General features: G+C 39.1%; 1 protein-coding gene across 1 annotated transcript; it reads left to right on the top strand.

Annotated features, from left to right (window-relative positions):
- Positions 1-16,968: 16,968 nt before the first annotated feature.
- LOC122751130 (nuclear transport factor 2-like) lies at positions 16,969-17,373 on the top strand. Its single transcript, XM_043998071.1, has one exon. It carries the CDS (start codon positions 16,969-16,971, stop codon positions 17,350-17,352), a length of 384 nt encoding a protein of 127 aa, XP_043854006.1. The 3' UTR covers positions 17,353-17,373.
- Positions 17,374-27,960: the final 10,587 nt, after the last annotated feature.

Here is a 27,960-nt window from a genome sequence, read left to right as displayed (position 1 = left end):
CATTTTACAGATGAGGAAACTAAAGCTGAGAGAGCTTAAGTGACTTGCTAGGATCACAGATAGCTAGTGTCTGAGGTAGAATTTGAACTCAGGATTTCCTGATTCTAATTCTAATGATTCTACCTCTTGTGTTACCTGGGTGCCTGCAGTTATTATCATCATTGTCATCATTATTATTCTCAAAAAATGGTAGAAGCTGACTATGGTAGAAGTCAAGAGAGCCAAGGACAGAACTATGTAAATAGGGGCTATAACCCCAAACTAGAGCCCAATCTCAGTACATCTACCATTTGGCCCACACCTCCAAACAGATAGAGACCATCATTTTTATCATACAAAGGGCAATCATATTTATCTTAACACATACCTGTGGATGGATGTAAACAAATAACCTGCTGAAGACTCCATCCAGCTTTAGAGATCAGTAAATGACCAGTTTCTTTGGACAAAGTAAGAAATCTGAAAAGTACTTTGCATAATTCATCATTATCAAAGATCATTTATTCAAAGACTACAATGTGTACTTTGTGTCTTGCTGTCTTCTTGACTCTAGAATATCAAAAACAAAATTCATGAACTCTTCCCCCAGACTACCTCCACTTTCAAACTTTCAGACTTTTGTCAATGGAACGATCATTGCCCCTTGTCACTGAGGATCAAACCATTGGAGTCAGCCTTGATTCCTACCTATCTTTCTTCCCAAAACTATAATTGAGTAACTTCTGTTAATTCTTCTGTAAAAGTGCAAGCTCATTGAAAATAGGGCCTTTTAATTTTGGCTTTATATCCCTAGCACTTAGTACCAGGCCTTGCACATAGTAGGTGCTCAATAAGTATTTGCTGAAGAAGAGACCTCAGAGGTCATAAAATTCAATATTACTCCCAACTCACTTGATACTTAGCATATCCTAGCTGGTAGGCAGCTAGGTTGGATAAAGTTCCAGGCCTGGAGTCAAGAAGACCTGAGTTTAAATCCAGCCTCAGATACTTACTAGCTATATAATCCTAGACAAGTCACTTAACCTCATTTGCCTCAGTTTCCTCATCTATAAAATGAGCTGGAAAAGGAAATGACAAACCACTCCAGCATCTTTGCCAAGAAAACCCCAAATGGGGTTGCAAAGAGTTGGACACAACTGAACAGTAGCACCTGATATTGTTCCCTTTTTAAAAAAAAATGTATGTTATCCATCTTCCCAGCTAGTTTGCAAACTCTTCTAAGAGGCAGGAAGAGAATAACTACTTATTAAGTTCCAGGCACTATACTAAGTGCTTTACAAATATTATCTCATTTGGTCCCATAAAATAAGGCCCAAGTCTTGTTCACCTTATATGGCCTGGTTTCAGGCCCACTATGATACTTCATAACCTTCCCTATGTCAAGCCATCTGTTCTGCAGTCTCCACTTCCAACCACCTTCCAACCCTAGCTCTGGGAATAGTATTCAAATCAACGCTATCCTTCCTGGGAATAAATTGCCCTTTCATTCTAGTAACCATTCGCTCTGACTTTTCTGTCCCAAACATTCCTCCTTGGCTACCCTTCTCCTCCCTCTATGTCTTGTCTTGCCCTTTTAGAATATAAGCTCCAGGAAATCAGGGACCAACTTGATTATGTGTTATCTCCAGGGCTAATGCCTATGTGCCTAGAACACAGTAAGTGCTTAATAAACAATTTTTCATTCATTATGCCTCTAGCCCTTCAGCACAAACACACTGCATGCTTCACAAAATGTTTGCTGTGATAAAATGAGCAAATTTTTCAAATATTCCTATGATGTGCACATTAGTATATGTGATTTTTCTTGATGGTAGAGAGTAAAAGATGTAGTGTGTGAGACAGGAGAAAGTTATCACCATACTTCCCACCTAGACAAGAAAATATTCAAGAAGGTGGGTAGCATAGCCGATATTTAGTGAGTTTTGTGGGAAAAGACACAACGGGCCAAAAACATGAATCTATACACATGGCAAAGGGCCAAGTACACAACATTTTCTGGTAACAAATATTATTAACCTTCTATTACGGAGAGACAGAATCAAAGAAATTAGTCCAGTTAAACTCCTTTCAGCAAACATACTACAAGGCACAATTCAATTCCACAAACATTATTAAGCACTTTTATTGCTTAGCACTATGCTGAGCACTGGGCAATACAGAGACAAAAATGGATCAAGATTCTGCCTTCAAGGAAATTATATTCTGGAAGGGAGGAAGGAAAATAGCATGTACATACAGGAGTTTATACGAAGTAATACAAAGTAATTTCAAGAGAAAGAACACTAACAAAAGGAGATTAGATAAGGTGCACTAGGGGAGATGGCTTAAATTTGGAAGGAAGATCCAGGAATTTCAAGGAGCAGAAGTAAGGAGGTACTAGATTTGATACACGGGGAACAGCTTATTTAAGTAATTTATTATTTTATTTAATTTATTAATTTATTTAAGTAAGGAAATATCTTAAACTCAACAGAGCTGAAACAGAACTTACTATCCCTCTCCCTCCAGACTTTTCCTTCTTCCTAACTACCCTATTACTGTTAAGGATACTACCATCCTCCAGGTCACTCTGGCTTGCAACCTAAGTATTATCTTTGCTCACTCTCCCTCATCCCTCACATTTGGTCTGTTCCTGATGCTGCCTTCCTAGCATTTCTCTCAAGTCCTTTCTTCTTGCCACTGACACTTCTACCACCCTGGTGCAGATCTTTATCATTTCATATCTAGACTATTACAATAGCATTTTCACTGGCTGACCCTGTGTCTAGAATACTCTTCCTCCAGGCATTTCTGGATTCCTTCAAGTTCCAGCTAAAATCCCAACTCCAACAAGAAGCTGTTCTTGATCCCCCTTAATTCTACCCCCTACCCTCTCATATTATCTCCAGTTTATCTCACTGGTACACAGCTGTTCGAGTGTTGTCTCCCCCATTAGACCATGAGGTCCTTGAGAGCAGGGGCTGTCTTGTGCTTTTCTTTGTGTCCCCTATGCATAGGACAGTTGCCTGACATAGAGTTGTTTAATAAATCCTTGTTGACTGCCCGACTAACATCAGGAAGAGGAAAAAGATAGTCACCCAGTTTGTCTTAAATGGAGAATGCCTGAAGCTTCCTTCAAAGAGCTCACGATCTATGACACATACACAGATAACTTTGATACAAAATAAAAAGCAAAATGGAAATAGCACTGACTCTGAAGCTGGAGTGTTTAGGTTCAAATCTCATCTCTGACTTTCACTACCTGTATAACCTTCTCTGCGCCTCAATTTCTTCATCTGTAAAATGAGGGGCCTAGGCAAAATCATCACTAAGGTCATTTATAGCTCTCCCTCTGTGACCCTAAGACCACGTCCATTTCTATACCCATGACTCCATGAAATATTAAGTCTGCAAGAGACGTACCAAGAGATCTGTGTGTGGTTCAAGGAAGTGACTCTTTACAGCCTTGAGGACCCTGGAAAGTTTGAGGGAAAAGATGTCATTTGATCTGAAGGATGAGTGGGATTTTAGCCAGCAGACATGAAAGAAAGGGTATTCCAGGTACAAGGTATAAGCAATGGCACAGAGGTGAGAAAGTAAGGCCTATATAAAAAAAACATTTAGTAGTGTAATTTGTAGGGGTTTAAAAGTATAGAGGAAGAAAAGGAGTTGCACAACTTACATGTAACTGATTCAGGATCATAAATTAAGGCCAAGTAAAGCACTGTCCCTGTCTCCATAATTCCCCCAGGTCAAATCCCTGGTTACTCTGCATTTCTTTGGAGCCACAACCACTGCTATGAATCTTGATGGACGACCTCATCCAGCAGGATGGTTTGAAAGAGGGTGGAGAAGAAATAACAGAACTGATCATGGCTTTCAATGGGCCAGTAGATGCATGACTATTTATGAGAGGAAGCCCTTTTCCTATCATCACCGCAGCTGTAAATTCTATGGGATTGCTTTTTCCCAATGCAGCCTTTCGTGGATAGACTTGGCACACTTTTAAGAAGCAAGAAGAAAATGGTGTCACAAAGGCCTTGACTCACCCCATCCCCCCACGCCCCATGCCAGCTGCCCCTGTACACATCATTTCCTCCTTCTCTGAAGTAAAAGGTCAGCCTGTGATGCTTCTGCCAATTTTTTAAAACCAAAAAAAAAAAAAAGTGCCCTTCAGCGAGAGGGGGTGGAGATATTTTTTAATGAAAGAAATAGCAGCAAAAGAACACATGGGAAAGATACCCTGAAGTTGGCTTCAGGATTTTAGACCATGTGTGCTTTTTCTGTAATTTTTCTTTAATTAAGGCAAAATGAGAGGACCTGTTTTGTGCCAATGTAGTGTGGCTCTTTAGAAAATGACACATTCCTCCCAAAGGAAATTCTTATGCTGTAAATTAATATGATGATGGCGGCGATGGTGATGATAATAGCTCACATTGATAGGATGTTTAAGTCAGTCAAGTCAACAAAAATTTTTTCAAGGCCTACTTATGTAAGATGCCTTGTTAGTCACTGGGGATACAAAGGCAAAAATGAAATAGTCTCTGTCATCAATGAACTGCTGGGAGACCCAACAGACATACAATGAGGTCAAGAAAAATGAATTTAAGGAGGGAGAGAGAAATAACAATTGAGGGGATCAAGAAAGTAGCAGCAAGGCCATAGCAATGTGACAACGCTCTGGGCTACAATACAGCTCAGTCTGATAGCTGAGGAAAGAGTCAGTGTGTGTGTGTGTGTGTGTGTGTGTGTGTGTGTGTGTGTGTGTGTGTGTGTACGCACGCGCATGTGCACACGTAGTTGTGTAGCACTTGATGGACTCATCCACCAAGCCTAAGGGAAAGGAACCAGTTTCTAGGCCAGGAAAGGTTTCACACAAAGAGTTGGCACCTAAATGTAGTCTTGAAAGAAGTCGAGGTTCCAAGAAGCAGATAGGAGGAGGGTCTGTACTCCAGACACAGTAAGCACTAAGAAGCACTAAGACTGAGACACAACTGAATTCTGGGAATATCTAGGAAGCCTAGCTGGCCAGAACAGAGAGTATGAAGGGAAGCAATATTAGCAACAAAGTCCAGCAGCAAGAGATAGATGGAGAAATCCCATTTAAGATAACTGCAGACACAGCAAAATAAATAAATGAATGAATGAATAAATAAATAAATGAGTGAATGAATGAATGAATAAATAAATGAATGAATGAATACATAAATAAATAAATAGATAATTAATTAATAGATAAAATGACTGCAGACAATATAAAGTACTGCAACGACAATCCCAGGAACTATATGAACACAATTACAAAGCACTTTTCATACAAAATAAAATCAGATCTAAACAACTGGAAAGATATTAATTGCTAATGGGTAGGCCAAGCCAATGTAATAAAAATGACAATTCTACCTATAGTAATTTACTTATTTAGTGATATACCAATCAAATTACCAACAAATTATTTTATAAAGCCATAAAAAATAATAACAAAATTCATCTGGAAGAACACAAGATCAAGAATATCAAGGGAATCAAGGGGGGGGGGCGGCAAAATGTGAAGAAAGGTGGTATAGCCATACCAGATCTCTAACTGTATTACAAAGCAGTGATCATCAAAACAATCTGGTACTGGATAAGAAATAAAAGTGATACATCAGTGGAACAGATTAGACATACAATTTATTCAGTAATTTTTCAGTCATGTCCTACTTTGGGGGTTTTCTTGGCAAAAATACTGCAGTGGTTTGCCATTTTCTTCTTCAGCTCACCTTATAGATGAGGAAACTGAGGCAAACAGGGGGACTTGCCCAGGGTCACACAACTAGTAAGTGTCTGAAGCCAGATTTGAAGTGAGGAAGATAAGCTGGGGTTTCATGACCTTCTTTTAAAAAACATTTTGATAATCATATTTCAAAAGAATTGATTTCTTTTGTAAACATACACACAAATATATGTGTGTACACTATTGTATGCATTGAAAAACATTCTAAGAATGGGTTCTTAGGCTTCAGCAAACTTCTAAAGGGGTCCATGACACCAAAAAGCTTCAGAATCCCTGAACTAGATGACCTCCAAGGTATTTTCTTGTTCTAACCTACACGCCTATGATCTATGAGCTTGGGAAATGTGCAGATGGGGAGAAGAGCCACCACTAGTCTACACCACATACTAGAACATACTTGCCACCCACCCTTGGCAGCTTTTTTCCCTCCCATAAAATGATCTCCTACCCACAAGAAGAGTACTTTCTGATGATCCCACTCTATCTCCTCCACACCCAAAATGGTGGTTAGTCTATTCATTTCTCAAAGGGCTCATTTGCCATCCTACACTACAGGAACTTAAAACCAAGACAGTTCTCATCAATTGCTGTTGCAGCCGCAAGTGCTGCCAAAGAGACTTTCTATCAGCATCCATACTCACTCCCACCACCCAGCCCTCACAATACCCCAATTTTCTGAGTGCAGATGAGTCAGGGATGGGAATCTGGGTAGGCAAATGGGGTCAGGTAGGCAAGAAGAGGTCAAGATGCAAGAAGAGAAACCAGAGCAGCAAAGATCCAGCAGATACCACAGGTCTAGCCACAGGCAGATGAGACTCAAGATCTGGCACATTAGAAACAGCAGTGTTTAAAGGAAGGAAGCATCAGGGCAGCTAGATGGCGCAGTGGATGGAGCACTGGCCCTGGAGTCAGGAGTACCTGAGTTCAAATCTGGCCTCAGACACTTAACACTTACTAGCTGTGTGACCCTGGGCAAGTCACTTAACCCCAATTCCCTCACTTTAAAAAAAAATTAAAATAAACCAAACACTTAAAAAAAAAAAGGAAGGAAACTTCAAGGAAAATTCTGATCTTGAGACCAGTTTTATACTCTGTTTTAGGTGTGAGAAGGTTAGATAACCATAATCAAAAATAGGCAAGAGGATTCCATGTGAACTCTGCCCCTGAATAAGACAGGAGCAGAAGTGTTAGCATCAAGGGGTGGGCCTTGAAAGATGGGTCAAATTTGGATAATTAATCAACTGAAGGAAGACACAGCATCTTTGCCTGAGATTATCTTATGGCAGACAAGTACTTCTAGTATTCCTTGGTTTCGAAACTCAACAACAACTTTTTTGGATGGCACTTGTTCTTGTCTGAATGATGGTCTCCCATTGGGAAATTTGTATGATAGAACTGTCAGCTGATAGAACATTAAGTTATTGAGATACTTCAAGTCAAAACTTGGCCACTCTAAATTTTCTCTTTTTCGAAGGTAACATTGTACCTAGTTTTATTCTTGTTTTTTACCTTTTAAAATGTAATTCCCTTTGGTTTTGTCTTAAATGGCAGAATAGAATTATTTATAGTGTGACTGGGGACTGGCCTATGAGGACCAGTCTGTGGAGCTCGTGTAGTAGACTGTGCCTACAGAAAATCTGAGTGGAAGCTTGGTGTGTTGGGTTCAGGAAATGCTTGATGATGCATAAGGGAGAGGCTCTGCCTGGATTCAGAACATATGAAGGTATCTTTTGACTATTTCTTAAACTTCCAGGTAGAGAGAAAGGTAGCAGGTGCTGCCACTGGCAGCTAATTAGCACAGTGGATAGAGCACTGGGTCTGGGGTCAGGAAGCATTGATTTCAAATCCAGCCCCAGACACTTAGGAGCTGTGTGACCCTGGACAAGTCACTTGATCTGCCTCAGTTTCTTCAACTGTAAAATGGGGGTGATAAAATTATCTACTTCCCACGGTAGTTGTGAAGATCAAATATTATCTGTAAAATGCTTAGCACAGTGCCTGACACATAGTAGGCACCTGATAAATGCATATTCCTTTCCTTCCTTCTACTCTTTGCCTTATCTCCTCATTTAGGCAACCATCTGGCTGTGAACACATGGTGCCACTGTTTCATCTGTCTTTTTCATGTTTCCTCTTTCTTGATATCAGGCAAATGAGTATTGGAGACAGAATCAACCAGTCCACAACCTTATTATGAGCTTTGAAAATCAGAAGAACTATCTGAGGCCCAGAAACTAGAGTCCATGGAAATGCCTGACAGTATTAGCAGGCGATCTGGAGGAGGAGCCAGCCCTGAGGAGCAACTCTGTTTGACCCAGCACAGGAGTGAATTGACCTAGGAGCTAAGACACCATGTTCTGCAAGAGAGGAAGCAACTAACTATGCATTGGCTATGGAGGACCCAAAAGTGAACCTGAGGAGGGGGATGTTTAGAAGCAATCACTTCCAATCTGAGTTCCTTCTCAGAGACAGAGGCAATAGAAATTTGGCAGCTTTTTGTACTTTAGGACAAACTATATCTCCTCCGTCAATATCCTTATATACAAACTAATTTGAATTTAGTGAGGATCAGTGATATGGAGAAGGTGGGAGATTGAGGGAATCCATCAGATGGTGACTCATGAGAAAAGATATTCCCAATTCTTCCAGGTACCTTAGAACACTAGAGGAATGATAGCCTTTCTCTGGGGACCTGACCTGCTAAGCTGAGTGTATGTTGGGAGAGTGAATCCGCAGCCTGCATGTGCTTTGCGTTGGGCCTCATCAGAGTTACATTTGTGGGAACCCCGTAAAGAGATTCTCCACCTAGGACCCTCTTCTTGGATTCTCTAGTTTGGAGGATCAATTAAGGGAAAATTGTCCATTTTTTCCTCTCTTAGTTCATGATGTAATTATACAGTGAATTTTCTCAGTGATTCCCTTTACAAATCACTCCAGTTCCTTTTGAAATTATTTTTGCATAGTCAGATGTTTAACTCCTGAAATCTTTTGTATCGCTGTGCCCAGTATAAAAATTATAGCTAATATAAGAAGTATGGGTTTTCCATCCCTAAATACTGGTACCTAGCTCATAAATGTGCAATTATTTTCTTTCTTCCTTTAAACAGATCTAGACCTTTTGTCTTATTGGGTTTTGGGGGTTTTTTATTTTGGTGAGACAATTGGGGTTAAGTGACTTGTACAGGGTCACACAGCTATTAAGTGTCAAGTGTCTGAGGCCAGATTTGAACTCAGGTCCTCTTGAATCCAGGGCCAGTGCTTTATCCACTGCTTCACCTAGTTGACCCTAGGTCAGAATATTTTAATGGTATTTGGGATGGAGAAGGTAAAAGTTTAGGGGACTGTTAAGGTTGTGTTTATTCACACAAAATAAAGAACCAAGTCAATTAATCACCTGGGAAATATAAGCCAAAGACAACCCAAACAAATCCATTTTTACATGAAATATTCACAAAAAATTGAGACCCGTGTCTTTTTTTTTCTTGAATTATATGAATAATTGCCTTAGTTCTCCATTATGTTTATGTAAACACAGCTTCATAGCTATCTAAAGATGTTTGGGGATAATAATGGAAAATGATGACTTTTTTTCATGAAGTAACTTGCTTGGTACCTCTCTGCTTCCCTTATCTGATCACTTTTTTTCATGGCTAAGGTTAGACAAGTTACTTTTCCAACCTACCACCTTTATCACTAATAAGCTCAGTTAAGTTAACCAGTAGCCAACAGAATACTGTGATCACCAGTTATAGAGCTAAAAGGGACCTTATAAATCATGTAGTCACTTATTTTATAAGTTAGAAAACTGATTCCCAGAGAGGTAAAAGAACTCACCTAATATCACACAGCCAGTAAGTGGCAAACTTGAACCCAGTTCCTCTAACTTCAAATCTTCCTGCTGGACCACATCAACCAAGTATATTTTTCAACATGGTACCAGTACCATGAGTGCCTGGCATTCAGGCAGGCAGAGAACCTGCCATTGTTTAATCAGCCTTACACATCTGTCTTCCAATTCAGATCCTCCTGATGTAATTCTAAAATTAGCTGTCAAAAAAAATACTATTCCCTTTTCAGATTTGTTTGTTTTCCTGACTCATAGGTCAAGGGGACATCCTCTGTTTCTGCCTCCTGTCTCCCCCAACACTACTTGAAGAAAAAAAAAACATACACATGTGCATGTATGTGTGTGTACATATATATATACACACACATACACACACACACACACACACACATATATACATATATAATGCCTCCTCTTCTTTATCAGTAGCCATGTTTCCTCATTTGTTACTGAGACCCCCTCATGTGACCAAGGGGAAAACCGAAAACAGATGCTGTGGTTTGGGCGGAGCAAAAAGCAGTTTCAGAAGATGGTCAATAAGTCCCTAAGACCCAGAGAATTTCTTTCCAAAATATGATTGAGTGGCTGCTGAGCTACAGTTTCACATCTCATTCTTGATGACTCAAAAAGCTTTTCAGTGTCTTCCAACAAAACCTCAGTTAGCTGCTCCCACCTAATTTATCAGTTTTTTGAGGGCAGAGAACACATATTACACTTCTTTCATATTCCCCTACAATATATGCCTACCACTTTGTAGATATCACAACAATCCTGTAAGGTGGGCATTACATATAACCATTTTATAGTAAACACAAGGACAGGTAAGGTTGTGTGTGTGTGTGTGTTTTTATCTGAGTAGTATAATAGTAAAGAAGATATCCTGACTCACAACCCCAGAGCTGAAAGATCTGACCTTAGTATCCATTAAGAATGTGATTGAGGTCTTCATTGAGGTATCTCTCATTGTACTGTGTCTCTTCAGTTTCACTCCAGCCTTCTCAACCTGTCTAATTACCCTACATAATTTAACAAGTCCCTGTCAACAATAGAACTTGGGCATTTAATGTTATTCAGTATCTATACCATCCGTGTCATTTATTAGTTTTTCCGTCCAATACCCTATTGTACTATTCCCAGCTTTGACCTGGGGAAGCTTTATCTGAGACCACACCCAGACTCATTCTCAGGTGATAAGGATGGTTTCCATGTAACTCTTATTTCCTTCCACAGGGTTACACTTCTTCTCTGAAGCCAAGAAGTGAAGCAAATTATTCAATGGCTTGACTCCACATTGAAGTCAATGACCAACAGACTATGGGAATCTTGACCAATCAAGTGTTGCTTCCTATATGTGTCTTGTCCTGAATCTTCTAATTATTCACATTTTCCTGTCCTGATATCATCTTATGTTTATTGTGTATTTATTTTCAAGTGTATGTGCTGTTTTTCCCCTGACAAAATTCAAGTTCCTTGAGGGAAGGGACTTTCTTTATCTTTGTTTCTCTGACACTTAAAAAATAGTATTTGATAACTGCTTATTGAATTGAATTGACCCTGTACCTTGGTTTTCTCTATATGACCAAGGGACTACAAGAATTCAAGATCCCATTCCAATAATCCAAAGAATAAAGAACTAAGATCTATGGAAAGGATCACAGGATTGGGCTCTGGAAGGGACTATAGAGTTCATCTAGTACAGGAATTTTTAAAAATGTTTATGTGTCATTGGCCCCTTGGGCAGTTTGGTAAAGGTTATAGTAGTCTTCTCAAAATTATGTTTTTAAATGATTAAATTATATTCATAAAATTACAAAGGAAACCAAATATATTGAAACAAAAATGTATTTTTTTCTCATTTGAGTTCATTCACCTCCTGAAATTTCTCCATGGATCCCATCTGTGGATGTCAGGTGAAGAACAGTTGATTTAGTGCAAATATTTCATTTTATATATTAGGAACCTGAGGCACAGAGAGAAAAACTGAGTTGCCAAGATTGTATGGGTAATAAGTAGCAGAGTTTGAATTGGAACCCAGGCTGTCTGATTCCAAATCTAATGTACTTTGCCCTATACCATGTTTCTTTCCATCAACTTAGCTTTTTGCCTTTCCAGTGCCATATGTGTGCTTAGCTTTTTACAGAATTACAGGACTAAATGGAATTAGAAGTCATCTCACCCATTTTCACTACATTCTCCCTAGACCACCCCTTAGATACTATTACCTATTTAGATGTTATAGAAAGAATTGACTAAATCAGATGTGCATTAATGAACATTCAACATTTGGTAAATATGCCCATCGGGTATTATAAAATGGTTCATTAGACTGATAGGCTCCTCTTGGCAGGGCAATGAGCAATGAGGTGAAGCAATAATTTTGAAATAAGTTATTTATACTCTGTATCCAGTGATTTATTAGGCTTTAGGTACATTCTATCAGTGTCATTGCATTTTTTTGTCTCTTTTTACCATGTGTGTTGACCCATGCCTTTAATCCCGCTACTAAAGAAGCTGAGGCAGGTGGATGGCTTGAGTTCAGAAGTTTTGAGATACAGTAGGGTTAAAGCCAATCAAGTGTCCACACTAACTTATATACCAATATGGTAAGACTCTTGTAGCAGAGGGCCACCAGACTGTCAAAGGAAGAGCAGCCTAGGTCAGAAACAAATCAGCATCAAGATCTGGCCCATGAGAGACCACTGTACTTCCACACTGTGAGATAAGTAAACTCAGTCTCAAAAAAAAAAAATCTCTTTAAGTGTGCTATTTGGGTTCTGTTGGATTTTTTTTTACATTGGACATTAGATGAGTCAGAATACATTATGTTCTCATCTCCTCAAAAGGGAAGGCAGCTAGGTAGCACAGTGACTAAAAAACTGAGTCTAAAGTCAGGAAGACTCATCTTCCTGAATTCAAATTTAGCCTCAGACACTGACTACCTTTGTGACCCTGGGCAAGTCTCTTAACCCAGTTTACCTCAATTTCCTCACCTATAAAATGAGCTGGAGAAGAAAATAGCAAACTACTCCAGTATCTTTGCTAAGAAAACCCAAGATGGGGGTCACAAAGAGTCAGAAACAATTAAACAACCATAACACTCAAAAGAAACAGTACATCCTTGTAGTATGAAATGGAGTTTCTAAATGGAAAAAAAACTGACCTAGTTTAACCCTTAGATACAGTTTGATACTTACCTGGGCTCCCTGTGACATTTTAACCAGTCCATTTACACAATCCCATGTGTTTCAGGGCCATTGTATAACAGAATCACAGAACTTCTGAAGTTCTGAGTACTCCAGTAGCCATCTGGTCCAAATAATACCTGAAAAAGTCTCCCCTTTACCCCCCCCCCAAAGTGGCAATCCAGACTTTGCTCAAAGAACTCCAATAAAAAGGGTCCTGATGCCTCTGAACACAGCCTATTTAATTTTGGGACAGTTCTCATTGTTTTTTGTTTTGTTTTGTTTTGTTTTGTTTTGGTGAGGCAATTGGGGTTAAATGACTTGCCTAGGGTCACACAGCTAGTAAGTGTTAAGTGTCTGAGGCCGGATTTGAACTCAGGTCCTCCTGACTCCCTGGATTCAGGAGGACCTGAGTTCAAATCCGGCCTCAGACACTTAACACTTACTAGCTGTGTGACCCTAGGCAAGTCACTTACCCCCAATTGCCTCACCAAAAAAAAAAAAAAATGTCTGAGGCTGGATTTGAACTTAGGTCCTCCTGACTTCGGGGCCAGTGCTCTATCCACTGCACCACCTAGATGCCCCAATTCTCGTTGTTAAGATGCTTTTTCTCATTGAACCAAAATTTTCCTTCTCTTCAAATACTTCTAGCTTCTCCTCTCTCTGGAGTCACCCAAAATAAGGTTAATCCCTCTTCCAAATAACATCCTTTTCAATACTTAAAAAAAATTGTCATATCCACATCTATATCTCTCTTCTCCAGGTTAAACAGCTCTTTATTCTTCAAATGATGCTCATAAGGCCTAATCTAGAGGCCCTTCACCATTCTGGGAGCATCCAGAAGATGCCTGATTGTCAATGTCCTTCCTAAAACGTAGAATTAGAAGGAAAATTATTTTAATTTGGTGTTCTAGACAGTTAAGAGCTTGGATGAAGTAGGTGTACCCCATTATGGGGTTTATATGTTGTAGGGAACTGAAGGAGAACAGAGACATAACCAGGGCAAGACAAATAGACCTTTGACCCTGTCAAGAGACTTGACCATGAGTGAAAAAAGTTTCCCAGTGAAGAAATCTTAAGGGATCCTAGAAAGTAATTTTATGTCTCTAGGGAAGAAGGCAGAGGAATGGCCAAGGTAATCAGGTGACCTGAACATGAGAGGGTAGGCAGGACCACAGTCCTGCTGGTGGATTAGCTGACATGTTTCTCTCAATGCAGGCATCAGATGACTCTCTAAGGACTGCCTCACAGATCTCTTACTGCAAAAAGAAGAAAAAAAGCCATAGTCAATGAGTGCCTCTCTCTTCCACACAACCCGCCCCGGCCCCACTACTGCCTGGAGTACAGAGAGGGTGGCAAGACAGGGAGAGTAAACAGTAGCAAACTGTGTCTTCCCTACTCCCCATCCTGCACAACCTTTTCTTTCCCTTAAATTTTACCTCTGCTCACTTCTCAAATTTTGTCAAGACCTAGAACACAAGAGTTAGCAGGAGGACCAGGATGACAAGGAGAATCAAGAGCAGGAACATGCCCAGTAAAGGGAAAGACATTTCATAACTGCTCCCTAAATTTAGGTGGACAGAGTAAAAATCTTTTAGGCAGATCAATTAATAATTGATCTTTCCAAAAGAGTTTTGCCTACAAAGTGCAGACAAATGGGGAGGCAGCATGAAAGGAGCTATGGATTTAAATCCAGATTCAGGGGACCTGGGTTTAAATCCTGGATCCATCTTTTCTTCCATTTTCCCTTAATGAACTTGTTAAGACATATAATTGGGGGGGGGGGGGCAGCTAGATGGTGCAGTGGATAGAGCACCGGCCCTGAATTCAGGAGTACCTGAGTTCAAATCCGACCTGAGACACTTAACACTTACTAGCTGTGTGACCCTGGGCAAGTCACTTAACCCCAATTGCCCTGCCAAAAAAAAAAAAAAAGACATATAATTGGGTTGTGAAAATAGAACCTCTGCAAACATGGAAGGAGCAAGCATCATTTGAACTTTACTTCCATGAAAGTGGGGGTTTTAATACACACATACATACACATGGAATTTGGTACAGAAATACACTTAAATCAACAAGGACAGGAAAAGGAAGGGGGAAAAGGAACATGAGAAGGAAAATAGATATAGGGAGGGAGTTTGGAAAGGATAATGAAAAGAAAGTTAAACTCCCCCAAAAATAATAATTTAAATAGGAAGAATATAGAGAAGAAAAAGGTATAAGAGAAACGAATGAAGTAAACAATTATCATAACTATGAATGGGATGAACTCACCTATAAAATAGACAAAGTTAGGAAAATATATTACAAAATAAAAGCCAAGAATATGTTGTTTACAGGAAAGACACTTGAAACCTAGAGACACACAGGGTTAAAGTAAGGGATTGCAGTAAATCTATTATGCCTCAGCTAAACACTAAAAACCAGGAGTAACAATTATGATTTCAGACAATTAAACAGCAAATACAGACTTTATTTAAAAGATGAAGAGGGAAACAACATTTTGCTGAAAGATAACATAGACAATGAATTAATTTCAATACTTAACATATAAGTACCCGATGGCATAGCTTCCAAATACTTAAAGGAAAAATTAAATTAATTACAAGGAGAAATAGATAATAAAACTATAATAATGGGGGACTTCAATTTACCTCTATTAGCCCAAAACAAATCCAACCAAAAAGAATGAAGAAATTAAGGGCTTGAGTAGAATTTTTAAAAAATTAAATATGATAGACCTTTGGCAATTATTGAATGGAAAAAATATATGTGTATGTGCATGTATGTGTCTTTTTTTTCAGCTATGTATGGCACCTTTGAAAAAGTTGATCTTGTCTTAAGACAAAAAAGAGAAACAAATGCTTAAAAGAACTATTATATATATGCTTTACTGATAAAAATACAATCAAAATTATTTTAAACAAAAGGCCACTGAAGAAATATTAAAAATCAAATGGAGGGGCAGCTGGGTAGCACAGTAGATAAAGCAGCAGCCCTGGATTCAGAAAGACCTGAGTTCAAATCCAGCCTCAGACACTTGACACTTACTAGCTATGCGACCCTGGGCAAGTCACTTAACCCTCATTGCCCCATTCCCCCCCAAAAAATCAAATGGCGACTAAATAACTTAATCATAAGGAATTGGTGAATCAACAAACAAAACATAGAAACCACGGATACTTTCATTCACGATAATCAAAATAATGAGACAACATTCCAATTTTTTGAATGCAGCCAAAATAGTCATTAAGAGAAATGTATATTTTTAAATTTTTATTGAGATAAAAGAGTAAGACCAGATGAATAAACAGGGAAAGCAACTAAAAATATCAGAAAACCAACATAAACCCCCACTTCAACATCAAAATAGAAATCATGAAAGGTAAAGAAGAAATTAACAAAATTAGAAACAAAAAGACCCATTGAATTAATAAAAAATTAGGAGCTGGCTTTTTGGAAAAATAAATAGAAAAATATTAAAAGGGATAAAGAAAAAATGAAATAATGAGTATGAAAAAGGAAAAGAAGAATTTGCAACAAACTTAGATATAAAAGATATTATCAGAAATTATTTCGCCTAACAATATGCAAACAAAATCAACAACTTAAATGAAACAAAAGAATATTTATAAAAATACGAGAAAGCTAAATTAACAGAACAAGAAATAAATAATTTAAACAACTGAATTTCAGTGGAAGAATTTGGATGTCATAAAAGAACTTCCAAAGAAAGAAACTGTCAGGACCAGATGCAATCACAAATGAATTCTATCAAACATTCAAAACTCAATTAATTCCAATGTTATAGAAATTGTTTGAAAAAACAGCAAGAGAAGGGACCTACCAAATTTCTTCTATGACACAAATGTGGTCAAGGAAAATCAAAAAAGAAAAAGAAAACTATAGACCAATATACATAATGAACATAGATGCAAAAATTAAAAAAAAAACTCTTAGCAAGTAGGTTAAAACAACTTTCCCAGGGAGAGGGAACGTGGGGGTGGAGGCGGAGGGGGGGTGGGGGGGGTGGGGAGACAGGCGGTCCGGGACAGCGCTCGGTTGCCGCTACCGCTGCCACAGCTGCCATCGTGCCAGCCTGTAGGGTGAGGAAACTGAGGCTCAGAGAGGGAGGCTTGACCCAAGGTCACATAGTTTCTGCTGCTAGGTGAGGATCCAGAATGGGAGACAAGCCGATTTGGGAGCAAATTAGATCCAGCTTTGTGCAACATTACTACCAGTTATTTGATAATGACAGAACCCAATTAGGAGCAATATATATTGATGCCTCTTGCCTTACATGGGAAGGGCAGCAATTCCAAGGCAAAGCAGCCATTGTGGAGAAATTGTCTAGCCTTCCGTTTCGGAAAATCCAGCACAGTATCACAGCTCAGGACCACCAGCCCACCCCTGACAGCTGTATACTCAGCATGGTGGTGGGGCAGCTAAAGACTGATGAAGACCCCATCATAGGATTCCACCAGATATTTCTATTAAAGAACATCAATGATGCTTGGGTGTGCACCAATGACATGTTCAGGCTAGCGCTGCACAACTTCGGCTGAACTTCGTCTTCCCAAGGCACCCACACTGTTTCCTTCTCTCTCCTCTTCCTATTATTCACACTTCCTCTCCCCCCAGCCCCTCAGAACACTCCAAATATCATACACAAGCCCACAAGTCCACGGTGGGTGGACATCACCATGGTGTGGTGGCAGTGGCATCACTGTTTGAGTGTGTTGTGCATGATGTTTGGACGTTAGACTAGCCGCATCTGACAGGAGAAGTTTGTGTTGTACCAGCGCATGCCTTAGAAAGACTAAGTAATGCAAAAGGTTGTCATTCTTTTTTAATGTGCTGACAAGTTGCTCTAGTAACCCAAAGAAAGAAAGGAGAAAGCAGCAGCTTCGTGTGCAGCCCAGATCTTGATTTGTTCAGATGTTCCAATGCCTCATTATTAAAAAAAAAAAAAACATGAAAATTTTCTTAACAAAAAACAAACAAAAAAACCCTTTCCCCAAAGATTATACACTATGATCAGGTTGGATTTATGCCAGAAATGCAGCATTGGTTTAATATTAGGAAAACTATAAATTTAATCATATAAATAACAAAATCAGTTTACAAAAAGATCATAAGATTGTATCAATAGATGCAACAACCAAAAACCCTTTTGACAAAATACAATACTCATTTCTGTTAAAAAAACAACAACACTAGAAAACACAGGAACAAATGAACCTTTCCTTAAAATTATGTATATATCTAATACCAAGTGCTACCATTATATTTAACAGAGATAAAGTAAAAATCTTTCCAATAAATTAAGGAGTAAAAAAAAAAAGGATGTTGTCTTCACTTCTATTTGACAGAGTAACTACTAGAAATGCTATCTATAACAAGAAAAAGAAGTTGAGGGAATAACCATAGGTAAAAAAGAAACGAAATAATAATTTTTTTGCAGATAATATGATTGTACAGGCAAATCTCAGAGAAACTATAGGTTTGGTTCCAGACCATTGCAATAAAGGTGATATCACAATAAAGCAAGTCACATGAATTTATTGGTTTCCCACTGTATATAAAAGCTATCTTTATACTATACTATAGTCTATTAAGTGCAATACTATTATGTCTAAAAAGGCAAAGTACATACTTTAATTTAAAACATACTTTATTGCTAAAAAATGCTAACTATCATCTGTGCCTTCAGCAAGTCATATTCTTTTTGCTGGTAGAGGGTCTTTCCTCACAGTTGATGGCTCCTGACTGATCAGGATGGTGATTGCTGAAGGTTGGGGTGGCTGTGGCAATTTTGTAAAATAAGACAACAATGAAGTTTCCTACATTAATTGACTCTGCCTTTCACTTGTACAGAGGCCATTGTAGGGGTACTAATTGGCCTAATTTCAATATTGTTGTGTCCTAGGGAATAGGGAGGCCTGAGGAGAGGGAAATAGACAGAGAACAACCAGTTGGTGCATCAGTCTGAATACACATTTATCCATTAAGTTTGCCATCTTATAGGGGTGTAGTTCATGGCGCCCCAAAACAATTACAATAGTAGCATTAAAGATGACTGATCACAAATCACCATAACAGATATGATAATAATGAAAAAGTTTTAAATAATACAGGAATTACCAAAATGTGACAAAGAGACATGACATGAATACATGCTGTGGGAAAAATGGCGCCAACAGACTTGCTCAATGTAGGGATGCTACACACTTTCAATTTGTAAAAAAACACAATATCTGCAAAACTCAGTAAAGTCAAGCACAATAAAATAAACACCCTTGAGCGTTAATTAAAAATTTATTTTAAAAAAAAACTTCAAGAGACTTGCAAAATATAAAATAAATCCACAGAAGTCATCATCATTTAATTGTTGTTGTTTGTCCTCCATTTTGGGGGGGGGGCAGGCAATGGGGGTTAAGTGACTTGCCCAGGGTCACACAGCTAGTAAGTGTCAAGTGTCTGAGGCCAGATTTGAACTCAGGTACTCTTGAATCCAGGGCCAGTGCTTTAACCATTGTGCCATCTAGCTGCCCCTGTCCTCCATTTTCAAAGAGGACCACTGACAGCACAGGGTAATGTCTTCACTCATGCATGAATTGAATTTAAGTGAGGCAGCACACAAAATCATCAGCCTCACTCTCTTTTCTAGTAGCAAGATAAAAGTCAAGATGACTGGCGATAGTTCATAATATAGTGGGTGACTTGGTATCTTCCATGTCTGACCAAACTCTAAATGCTATCTTCATGGCTATTGAAACAAACTGTTCTCATCTGCCCATTCTACTAGGGGAAGATTTCACATGCTTGGGGTAAACATCCTGGTAACTCACCAATAGGTTTGAGGCCTGTTGGTTTCACCCTCAACATGATTTAGCCTGTCTGCCAAGACAGTTATGGGGTGTGGCCACTGAACATGCTATAGCTTCTTGGAGCCACCAGTGAGAATTGAGTGCCAGGTAGACACCAAAGGTAGACGAGCAGTCCTGAAAAGAGCTCACCAAACCCTCCCATCAGAGGTGCTAGTCCTCCTTGAATACCCCATCATTTTATTTAATAACAACAAAACCCAGCAGGAAGAGATAAAAAGAGAATTTCCATTTAAAATTATTATAGAATATATAAAATACTGGGCATTCTCTCAAGATACACATAAGAACTATATAAATACAGCTACAAAAAACCATTTATTTTATAGATTGGGGGGGGCGAGTACTTTTGGAGGGGCTGGGGCAATGAGGGTTAAGTGACAGCTAGTAAGTGTCAAGTGTCTGAGGTCAAATTTGAAGTCAGGCCCTCCTGAATCCAGGGCCAATGTTTTATCCACTGCACCATCTAGCAGCCCCCTACAAACAGCCATTTAAAGAAATACAAAACTAAATAAATGAAAAAAAAATTCATTCTCATGCATAGGATCAGCCAATATAATAAAATTAACAATACTTACTAAATTAATTTACTTATTCAATGATATACCAATCAAATTACCAAAAGACTACCTTATAAAACTAGAAAAAATAATAAAAAATCCATACAGAAGAAAAAAGGGTCAAGAGTTTCAAAAGAAATAATGCACTCCGTTCTAGACCCTCTTCATGCACTAATTCTAGTTCTCTGCTTTCTCTTCTGTAAAATGAGGGGGCTGGATAAGGTGGTCTCTCAGTTTCCAGTCTGTGAGCCTATGAGCTTTGGCTTCCATATGACTCTACATCAGCTCAGTCTCAATTTCAGTAAAAGGTGAATGAGCCTCCTTCCTCTGTGACCTCGGTCAACTTACTTTCACTCTCTGAAGTTTCAGTATCTTCCTCTGTAAAAATCAAGGAGTTGATTCCTAAGGTCTCTTCAGTCTCTACTATATCACTTTAAGGTTTTGAGGGGGTTAACTTCAAGTCCTCTTTTAGCCCTTTCCCCAAAAGCAACTGTTTGCTCCACCCTCCACCCTATCCCCTTCCCCAATAAGGTTTCTTGTATGCTAAATGTGAAGAAAGAACTACTTTTTAAAAATAAATCTTTTTACATACATTTATAATCTATCCTTCCCTCATTTAACAATAAATAAGTAAATGAATGAATGGAAATTAATCATAAATATGCATAGTCCAGAAAAATCGATACCCACATTGACCATGCCTAAAAGTGTATAAGTCACTTTGATTTTTAAGGTCATTCTTCTCTAGCAGAAGGTGAGTCATATGCTTCATCCTGTCTTTTGGACTCATGGTTTATCATTGCACTGATGAGAGTTCTTTTGTTGTTGTTTTCTAGTTGCTTTCAGTTGTGTCCAACTCTTTGTGACTCCATTTGGAGTTTTCTTTGTAAAGATACTAGAGTGGTTTTGCCATTTCCTTTTCGAGCTCATCTTGTAGGTGAGGAAACTGAGGCAAACAGGATTAAGTGATTTGTCCAGGGTCACATAGCTTGTAAGTGTCCGAGGCCAGAATTGAACCTAGGTTTTCCTGATTCCAGTCCCAGTACTCTACTGTGCCACAGAGTTTTAGTGTCTTTCAAAGGTGTGCTTTTCTCTATAATGATGTCATTAAATATATCGTTCTCCTACTTTGACTAACTTTACTCTGCATCAGTTATTAGAAGTCTTCCCAGTTTCCTATGAAATTGTCCATTTCATCATTCTTATAGTAATATAATTTTCCATAGCATTCATACAATATCATTTGTTTAGCCATTTCCCCAAAAAGAAATCTGTTAGTTTCCTACTTGAGGCTACCACAAAAAGAGTTACTATAAATGTCTTTGTACATATAGATCCTTTTCTTCTTTTTTAAAATCCTCTTTGGGGTATAGACCTGGAAGTGATATAGCTGGGTCTTAGTAGGCCTCCACCAGTCGCAGACGACCATGGATCAGCGCCTTGAAGAGCCACAGGCCACAGTGTGGCTGTGCAGTCCGATGTGGGAGCCACAGCTTCTGAGTGACTTATAACCGGTAACTGCCGCATCCCATGTTGTATCTACCCCATAAGGAGTAGCTGGAGTATCCTCTCCAGGGCACTAGCCTGGGCAGATCAATATGGAAAACAAGCTGTTGCCCATGCAGCAGGTTTTCCCTCTCCACAACATTGGTGGATCCTAAGGAGAGGCAGAGCCAATACAGTTTGGCACCATGGGTAATGTAATAGTAATATAATATATGTACAGTTTAGTAACTTTTGGGGCATAGTTCTAAATTGCTTTCTAGATGGCTGGACCAATTCATAGCTCTACTATAAATTTACAACTGAACCTATCTGCCAATCTGATTAGAGTGAGGTAGGACTTCAAAATTGCTTTCATTTGCATTTCTCTAATTATTAGTTTGAACACTTTTTCATATGGTCATTAATAGCTTGCATTTCTTTCTTTGAGAACTGTCTGTTCCTTTCCTTTGTCCATTTTTCTATTGGGGAAAGGGTCTTAGTCTTATAAATTTGAATCAGTTCTTTATATATCTTGGATTTGAAAATTTTATCAGAGAAACTTGCTGCAAAGATTTTTTTTCTCCCATGTGTCTGTTTCTCTTCTAACTTTAACTACATTAGATCTGTTCACTAATTATTCTAATTAAATGCTAAGGTAAGGTTTCTTCCTCTAGTGGGGAAGAGAGTGGGTATGGCCTCCTCAGTAGTAACCTTGTGCTGTTCTGTTGGCCTCTATCTCGATGAAGTGGTATCTCCCCCTCCCTCCGTCAGATGAACATGCCCTTCCTGACATTTGCTCTGGGCATGTGCCCTGGTCCTTGCTCCAGGGGCAAACTTCCTAGTTACTCTGGAATGGGGGGGGGGGGGTGGAGAGAGAAATATGGGAATATAGCTGGAGTTACAGATAAACTAACAGACTTAGAGCCGGGAGGCAGAAGAGCTAGGTGCAAATCCCTGGTTTTGATCTCACAGGCTATGTAATTTCAGACAAGATATTTAACCTTTTTTGAGCCTCAATTCTATTATCTTTAAAATGGGGATAATAACATTTGTCATGCTACCTACTCCACAGAATTGTGGTTGCAAAGAAAGTGCTTTCTACTATTTTTCTTGGCTTGCTTCTCTCCTTTTCTCCTTTCCTTTCTTATTTCTGTTGTCTCCTTGTTCTCCAATACCAAAACAGCAGAGAGATGGGAGGTTTTTAAACACCCATGCTGTGCCATACCCTGAATTAAGTACTAGTGAAATAAAACAAAAACGATACCATCCCTTCCCTCTAGGAACCTACTTTTTGCTTGTCAGGGAAAATTTGTATTTGCCATACATAAGAATATACAAAATAAATGCAAGGTAGCAGAGGTCAGGGAGGCTAGGGACCATCAGTAGTACCCTGTCAAAGATAACTGTCAAATCTAATGCCTTGAACTCCTTGAGAACCACCCAGTGTTCTCTCCCTATCCCCTCCTTGGGTCTCAGTACCCTGTGCAACATTCCTTCTTTCTGCTTCTGCCATCTGCTTATTTCTCACCCAGGTGATGCGCCTGAAATGCTGGAATCCTGTCAGTTTCTCATTTGCATCTCCCACCACTTAGATCATTAAATGTTTTGTAAGAGTTTGGTTTTTTATATGTCTTTCAAGTTCATTTCAGAGTTCTCTTTAGTCTTTTGTGATAGGTGACTGTACTGTCACTTCCCATATGTAATTTTCAAAGTCAAACTCTGACAGAAATATACCTTTGGAAGACAATTGACTATACCATTTGTATAAAGGCAGTAAACCCACTTTTTTCTGGTTATAGCCACACAATCACACCAATGACCTTCAAGGTAAGATCTCAGGATGAAAAAACTCCTTTTCTTCTTACATGAGCAACACAAAGACACATTCTGAAAACTACTGGACTCTGGACTCTGGACTCTGCCTGAGAATAGCTTCATTTTCAAGTTTTCTATTTGGTGATGTGAAACTTTAGCCTAAAAATTCTTAATGTATAATAGAAATGAACAAAGATATTTGGTTAAATTTAGTGGAGAAAAAGAAACAACTTGAGAAGAATTAATAATTCCATACTTGGGTTCCACATTGCCAATAGGACTCAAAGTATTCTCCCTCAATGTCTTTTCTCATTCTCCTTCATCATTTATACCATAAATTATACTTGTTCTGCTTACTCATCCAACTGTATCAAAAAGATCCTGTGGAGAGGTACTGGATAAGGTTAATTGTCTCATGTTTCAATGCAAATTAAAGCCTTTTCACTCCTGCAACAAGATCTCTGTAATGTCCAAATATTATGCTAATGGAACAACAGAGCATGCAAAAAACCCTTCTAGTCCAAACAAACAAACAAACAAAAAACAAACCATCCATTTTCTTTCCAATTTCTCTAACATCTGCTGCAGGTGCATATTTTTACTGAGCACAGCACACAGTACAAGTCCTTTCCCACCCCCTCGCCATTGCTACCTTCAAATTCTGAGTCATTTGTATTTTAGTTTCACAGGAAAGGGTTTCATCAGCCAAGTCTGTGAACTCAACAGTCATTCTCTTTAACAACTGAAAATGAACTTCATTAACCAAAACTCAGCTGGGACAGCTTTCCTTCTTTCAAAGAAATTTTGCTCTCTTTTTTTATAGAAAGCTCCTAGATCACCATCTGGAATATCTAGAGAACTTTTTCCAACTCAACAAGCTACAAGCACCATCAGAAATAAAAATCTTCCAGGAACGAGTAATGCAGACAACTGTTGTTGAGACATAGACAGGATACTCGATGGATCACAAACTACTGTGCAGGACAAATATAGTTCTGATAAACACCCACTGAGCATTAACCAAGGTGGAACAAGCAGGACTTTGCCCTATGTTGTTGGTATTTATAAGATACTGACAACACTTGTTAGAAAGCATCTGGTTAGCAAGAATAATATTAAAATAAAGTTATCAAATGGCGTTTCCTCTACAGTGCAGCCTCCAGACTGAATTCCCCTGAATAGTTCCTCCCTGCTCCCTTACCTAGCAGCAGTCTCCCTAGCAGAAGCCTCTAGCTAACAGTACTGTCCACCTTGGGGGAGCTAGTGTCCTGGGGTCTCAGTTTCCCTACTACAGGAAGGAAAAAGACATTGAGGGAGAATACTTTGAGTCCTACTGACAGTGTGGAACCCAAGTATGGAATAATTAATTCTTATCAAGTTGTTGGACCTTTTGTCCACTAAATTTAAACAAATATCTTTATTTATTTCTATTATACATTAAGAATTTTAGGCTAAACTATCACATCACCAAGTATGCTCTTATACAAATGGCATAGTCTATTCTCCATAAATTAGAATCTTTTTTCCCCAAGATCTAAGGAGTGTGTCTGAAATTTCCCCCCCACTCGACTGAATTTGTCTTACAAAGCTGACTTGAGGACACCTTTCATAATGTTTGACCTGGGAACCAGAATTGCTATTTATGGCTCAAAGCACCCAAAGGCCAAGATTTTTATTAAAAACATAGAATTGGAACCTTCTACTAAATGTTGCTATAAAAAACAACAAGGTATTTGGTGATGGTCTGGCCAAGAAACAAAGATACTAACTCTAATTTCTTTCACTATGGAAGTGGGGCTAGGATCCATCCTAACTGTTGGGAGTCAGGAAGGGGAACACCATTACCAACAGGGAAGTCATAAAACAGAGTTATCTGGTCAGTTAACTCTGAAAGAATGTTCACCAAAACTTGATGTGATCCCAAATATGGAGAACAGGCAGCACTTAGACAGTGAGCTGAGGTTAAGTGATCATAGGATCATAGAATTAGAAGGGCTCCAAGGACCATATGGTGCAATCCCTTCATTTTACAAATGAGAAATTTAAAGCCCAGGGAGGTCGTGACTTGCCCAAGGTCCTGCTGGTCACAAGTGTAACAAGTAGAGAGGAGAGAAGAAACATTTAAACAGGGACAGTCATAGGCACAGCTGCAGTTCATGAAGAAAGAATGGTATAATGAAAGAATGCTAAACTTAGAGTTAGATAACCTGGGTTCAAATCCCAGCTCACCTCTCTAGACTTCCCTTTCCTCTTCTGTAAAATAAGAGGGGTTGAGGGGCAGCTAGGTGGCGCAGTGGATAGAGCACCGGCCCTAGATTCAGGAGGACCTGAGTTTAAATCTGGCCTCAGACCCTTGACATGTACTAGCTGTGTGACCCTGGGCAAGTCACTTGACCCCAATTGCCTCACCAAAAAATAAAAAAATAAGAGGGGTTGGACTAGTCTCCAAGGTCTCATTCAGCACTAACAAGCTGTAATTCTGGGAAATTCACATTTAGGGCTTCTTGTCCCTTTTCTTATTCCCCCATACATATATACACACCCCGCAAATATTCACGCATTCTCCAGTTCTCTAGTGCTTCCTGACTGTCCAGGACCCACATAAGCCTGAAATTCCTAGTAGCACACCCAGGTTCAACACCTTTCCTCATCATTTCATAATAACAAGGGTCTTAGAGAAATCCAAATCCAAGACATTCAAATTTCTATCACTTTATAGGGGTTGCAAACACCACGGCAATTTGGCAGGGGAGATACAAAAAGGACCAGTCCTTGTATTGTTGTTGTTGTTGTTGTTCTTGTCGTTTTCCCGGTCCTTGTATTAAAGGTAACTGGCATCCTCATGGCTTTGCCCAATGCAGAAGATGGGGGTGGCTAGGAGCAATCACAGCAGCCAAATCAGCCTTCAGTTCAGTTACTGACAGTAAAATAGCTGGTTTTGAGCTTCAGGTCCTCTCTAAGTTGAGGAAGCAGTCACAAATAGCAACAGGTCATTCGGATTGTGGCTCCAGCTGCTGCTCATATTACTCATGTGACAAATTTCAAGCATGCATGATGCGGAAAGGATAGACAATCTCATGTTGAGCTTTTCAGTCACACCTACAATCAATTAGCAGGTCAATTTCTACAACAAAGTCCACAGATATGCATAGATGAAATATTTATATATACATGCATACAATACATACGTGTGTGTGTGTGTGTGTGTGTTTTGAAGGAGAACTATAAAGTACCTCTACTAAAATCTTCCTCCTGGACATCAGTATATAGAAGTAATCTTGGGTTCTTGAGGGCTGTGCCCTTAGAGAGTAAACTCTTGAAGGCCCGACAAAGATAGAGAAAACACTAATGCAGGATATGTCAGCTGGCCAGGGACCAGTGAATTCTTTGGCCAATGCAACTCTCAAAAACTATCTACTAAGAAAGCCACAGAATGTCAAATTGTAAATTTCAATTGGTGTAGGGAGCAGTCACACAAAATTAAAAGATACAATGGAAGGTACACTGAACTTAAATCAAAAGGTCTAGGTTTGAATCAAAGCTCTACCACCTAGTACCTATGACACCTTGGGAAAATCACTTCATCTCTGAGTGCCACAGTTTAAAAATACTGACAAACTAGAAAGTATCCAGGGGAGGGCCACTAAAGGTTGTGAAGAGCCTTGAGTCTATGTCACATGAAGATCACTTGAAGAAAATGGGACTTTTATAATTTGGAGAAGAAAAGACTAAGGGACGACCTGATCGCTGCCTTCACGTATATGAAAAGCTGTTGTGAGGAAGGGGCTCCAAAGGGTCGAACCAGAGAAAATGAAGGGAAGCTTTTAAAAAAAAAAAAAGGAAAAATAACCTTGATGTCAGAAAAAACCTCCTAACAGAGCCGCTTGTCGGATGGAGATCTCTTTTCAGGAATGAGTTGGACTGGATGGTCAAACAAGTCCCTTCCAACTCTAAACTTCTGGGTTTTGGTTTCCTCATAACAAACTGAGGAGAGAGATTTGAACTCTAAGTTCTCTTCTAGCCCCAAATCTGATTATGTTGGAGAACCTATAAAGTAATCAGGTTGAATCCATAAGCCATATGGGGAAATCGACTTTATTATTTAAATATCATACTTGGTGGGGTGGGGGTAGAGGCATACAGGTGCATAGAAAAGAAACTCTGACTCACAGCTGAAAAGGGATCTCCACCTGACAAAAGGCTCTGCTTAGAAATGTGACATGAAAACATGACCTTTCGCTATTTTAACTTAGCTTGCAATGTACTATTCATGGAGAGAAAGCGAATCCTGAGAACTATGGTCACCTTTCTCAAAACCTCCAAAGGGCACTTGCGTGCGGCCTCGGCGTACATTGGAATCAGCTTCTCTTGTGCTTCAGAAAAGCAGGCTTAGCAGGGATCGCCCTTCTTCCTACAGCCAGCTAAG

This window comes from Dromiciops gliroides, chromosome 3 (genome assembly GCF_019393635.1).
Source record: "Dromiciops gliroides isolate mDroGli1 chromosome 3, mDroGli1.pri, whole genome shotgun sequence".
NCBI lineage: Eukaryota > Metazoa > Chordata > Mammalia > Microbiotheria > Microbiotheriidae > Dromiciops > Dromiciops gliroides.
This window is presented reverse-complemented; position numbering and strand designations above follow the sequence as displayed.

Excerpts from the sequence above, each read along its gene's own strand:
- LOC122751130 (XM_043998071.1), top strand. The coding sequence starts at position 16,969 with ATGGGAGACAAGCCGATTTGGGAGCAAATTAGATCCAGCTTTGTGCAA.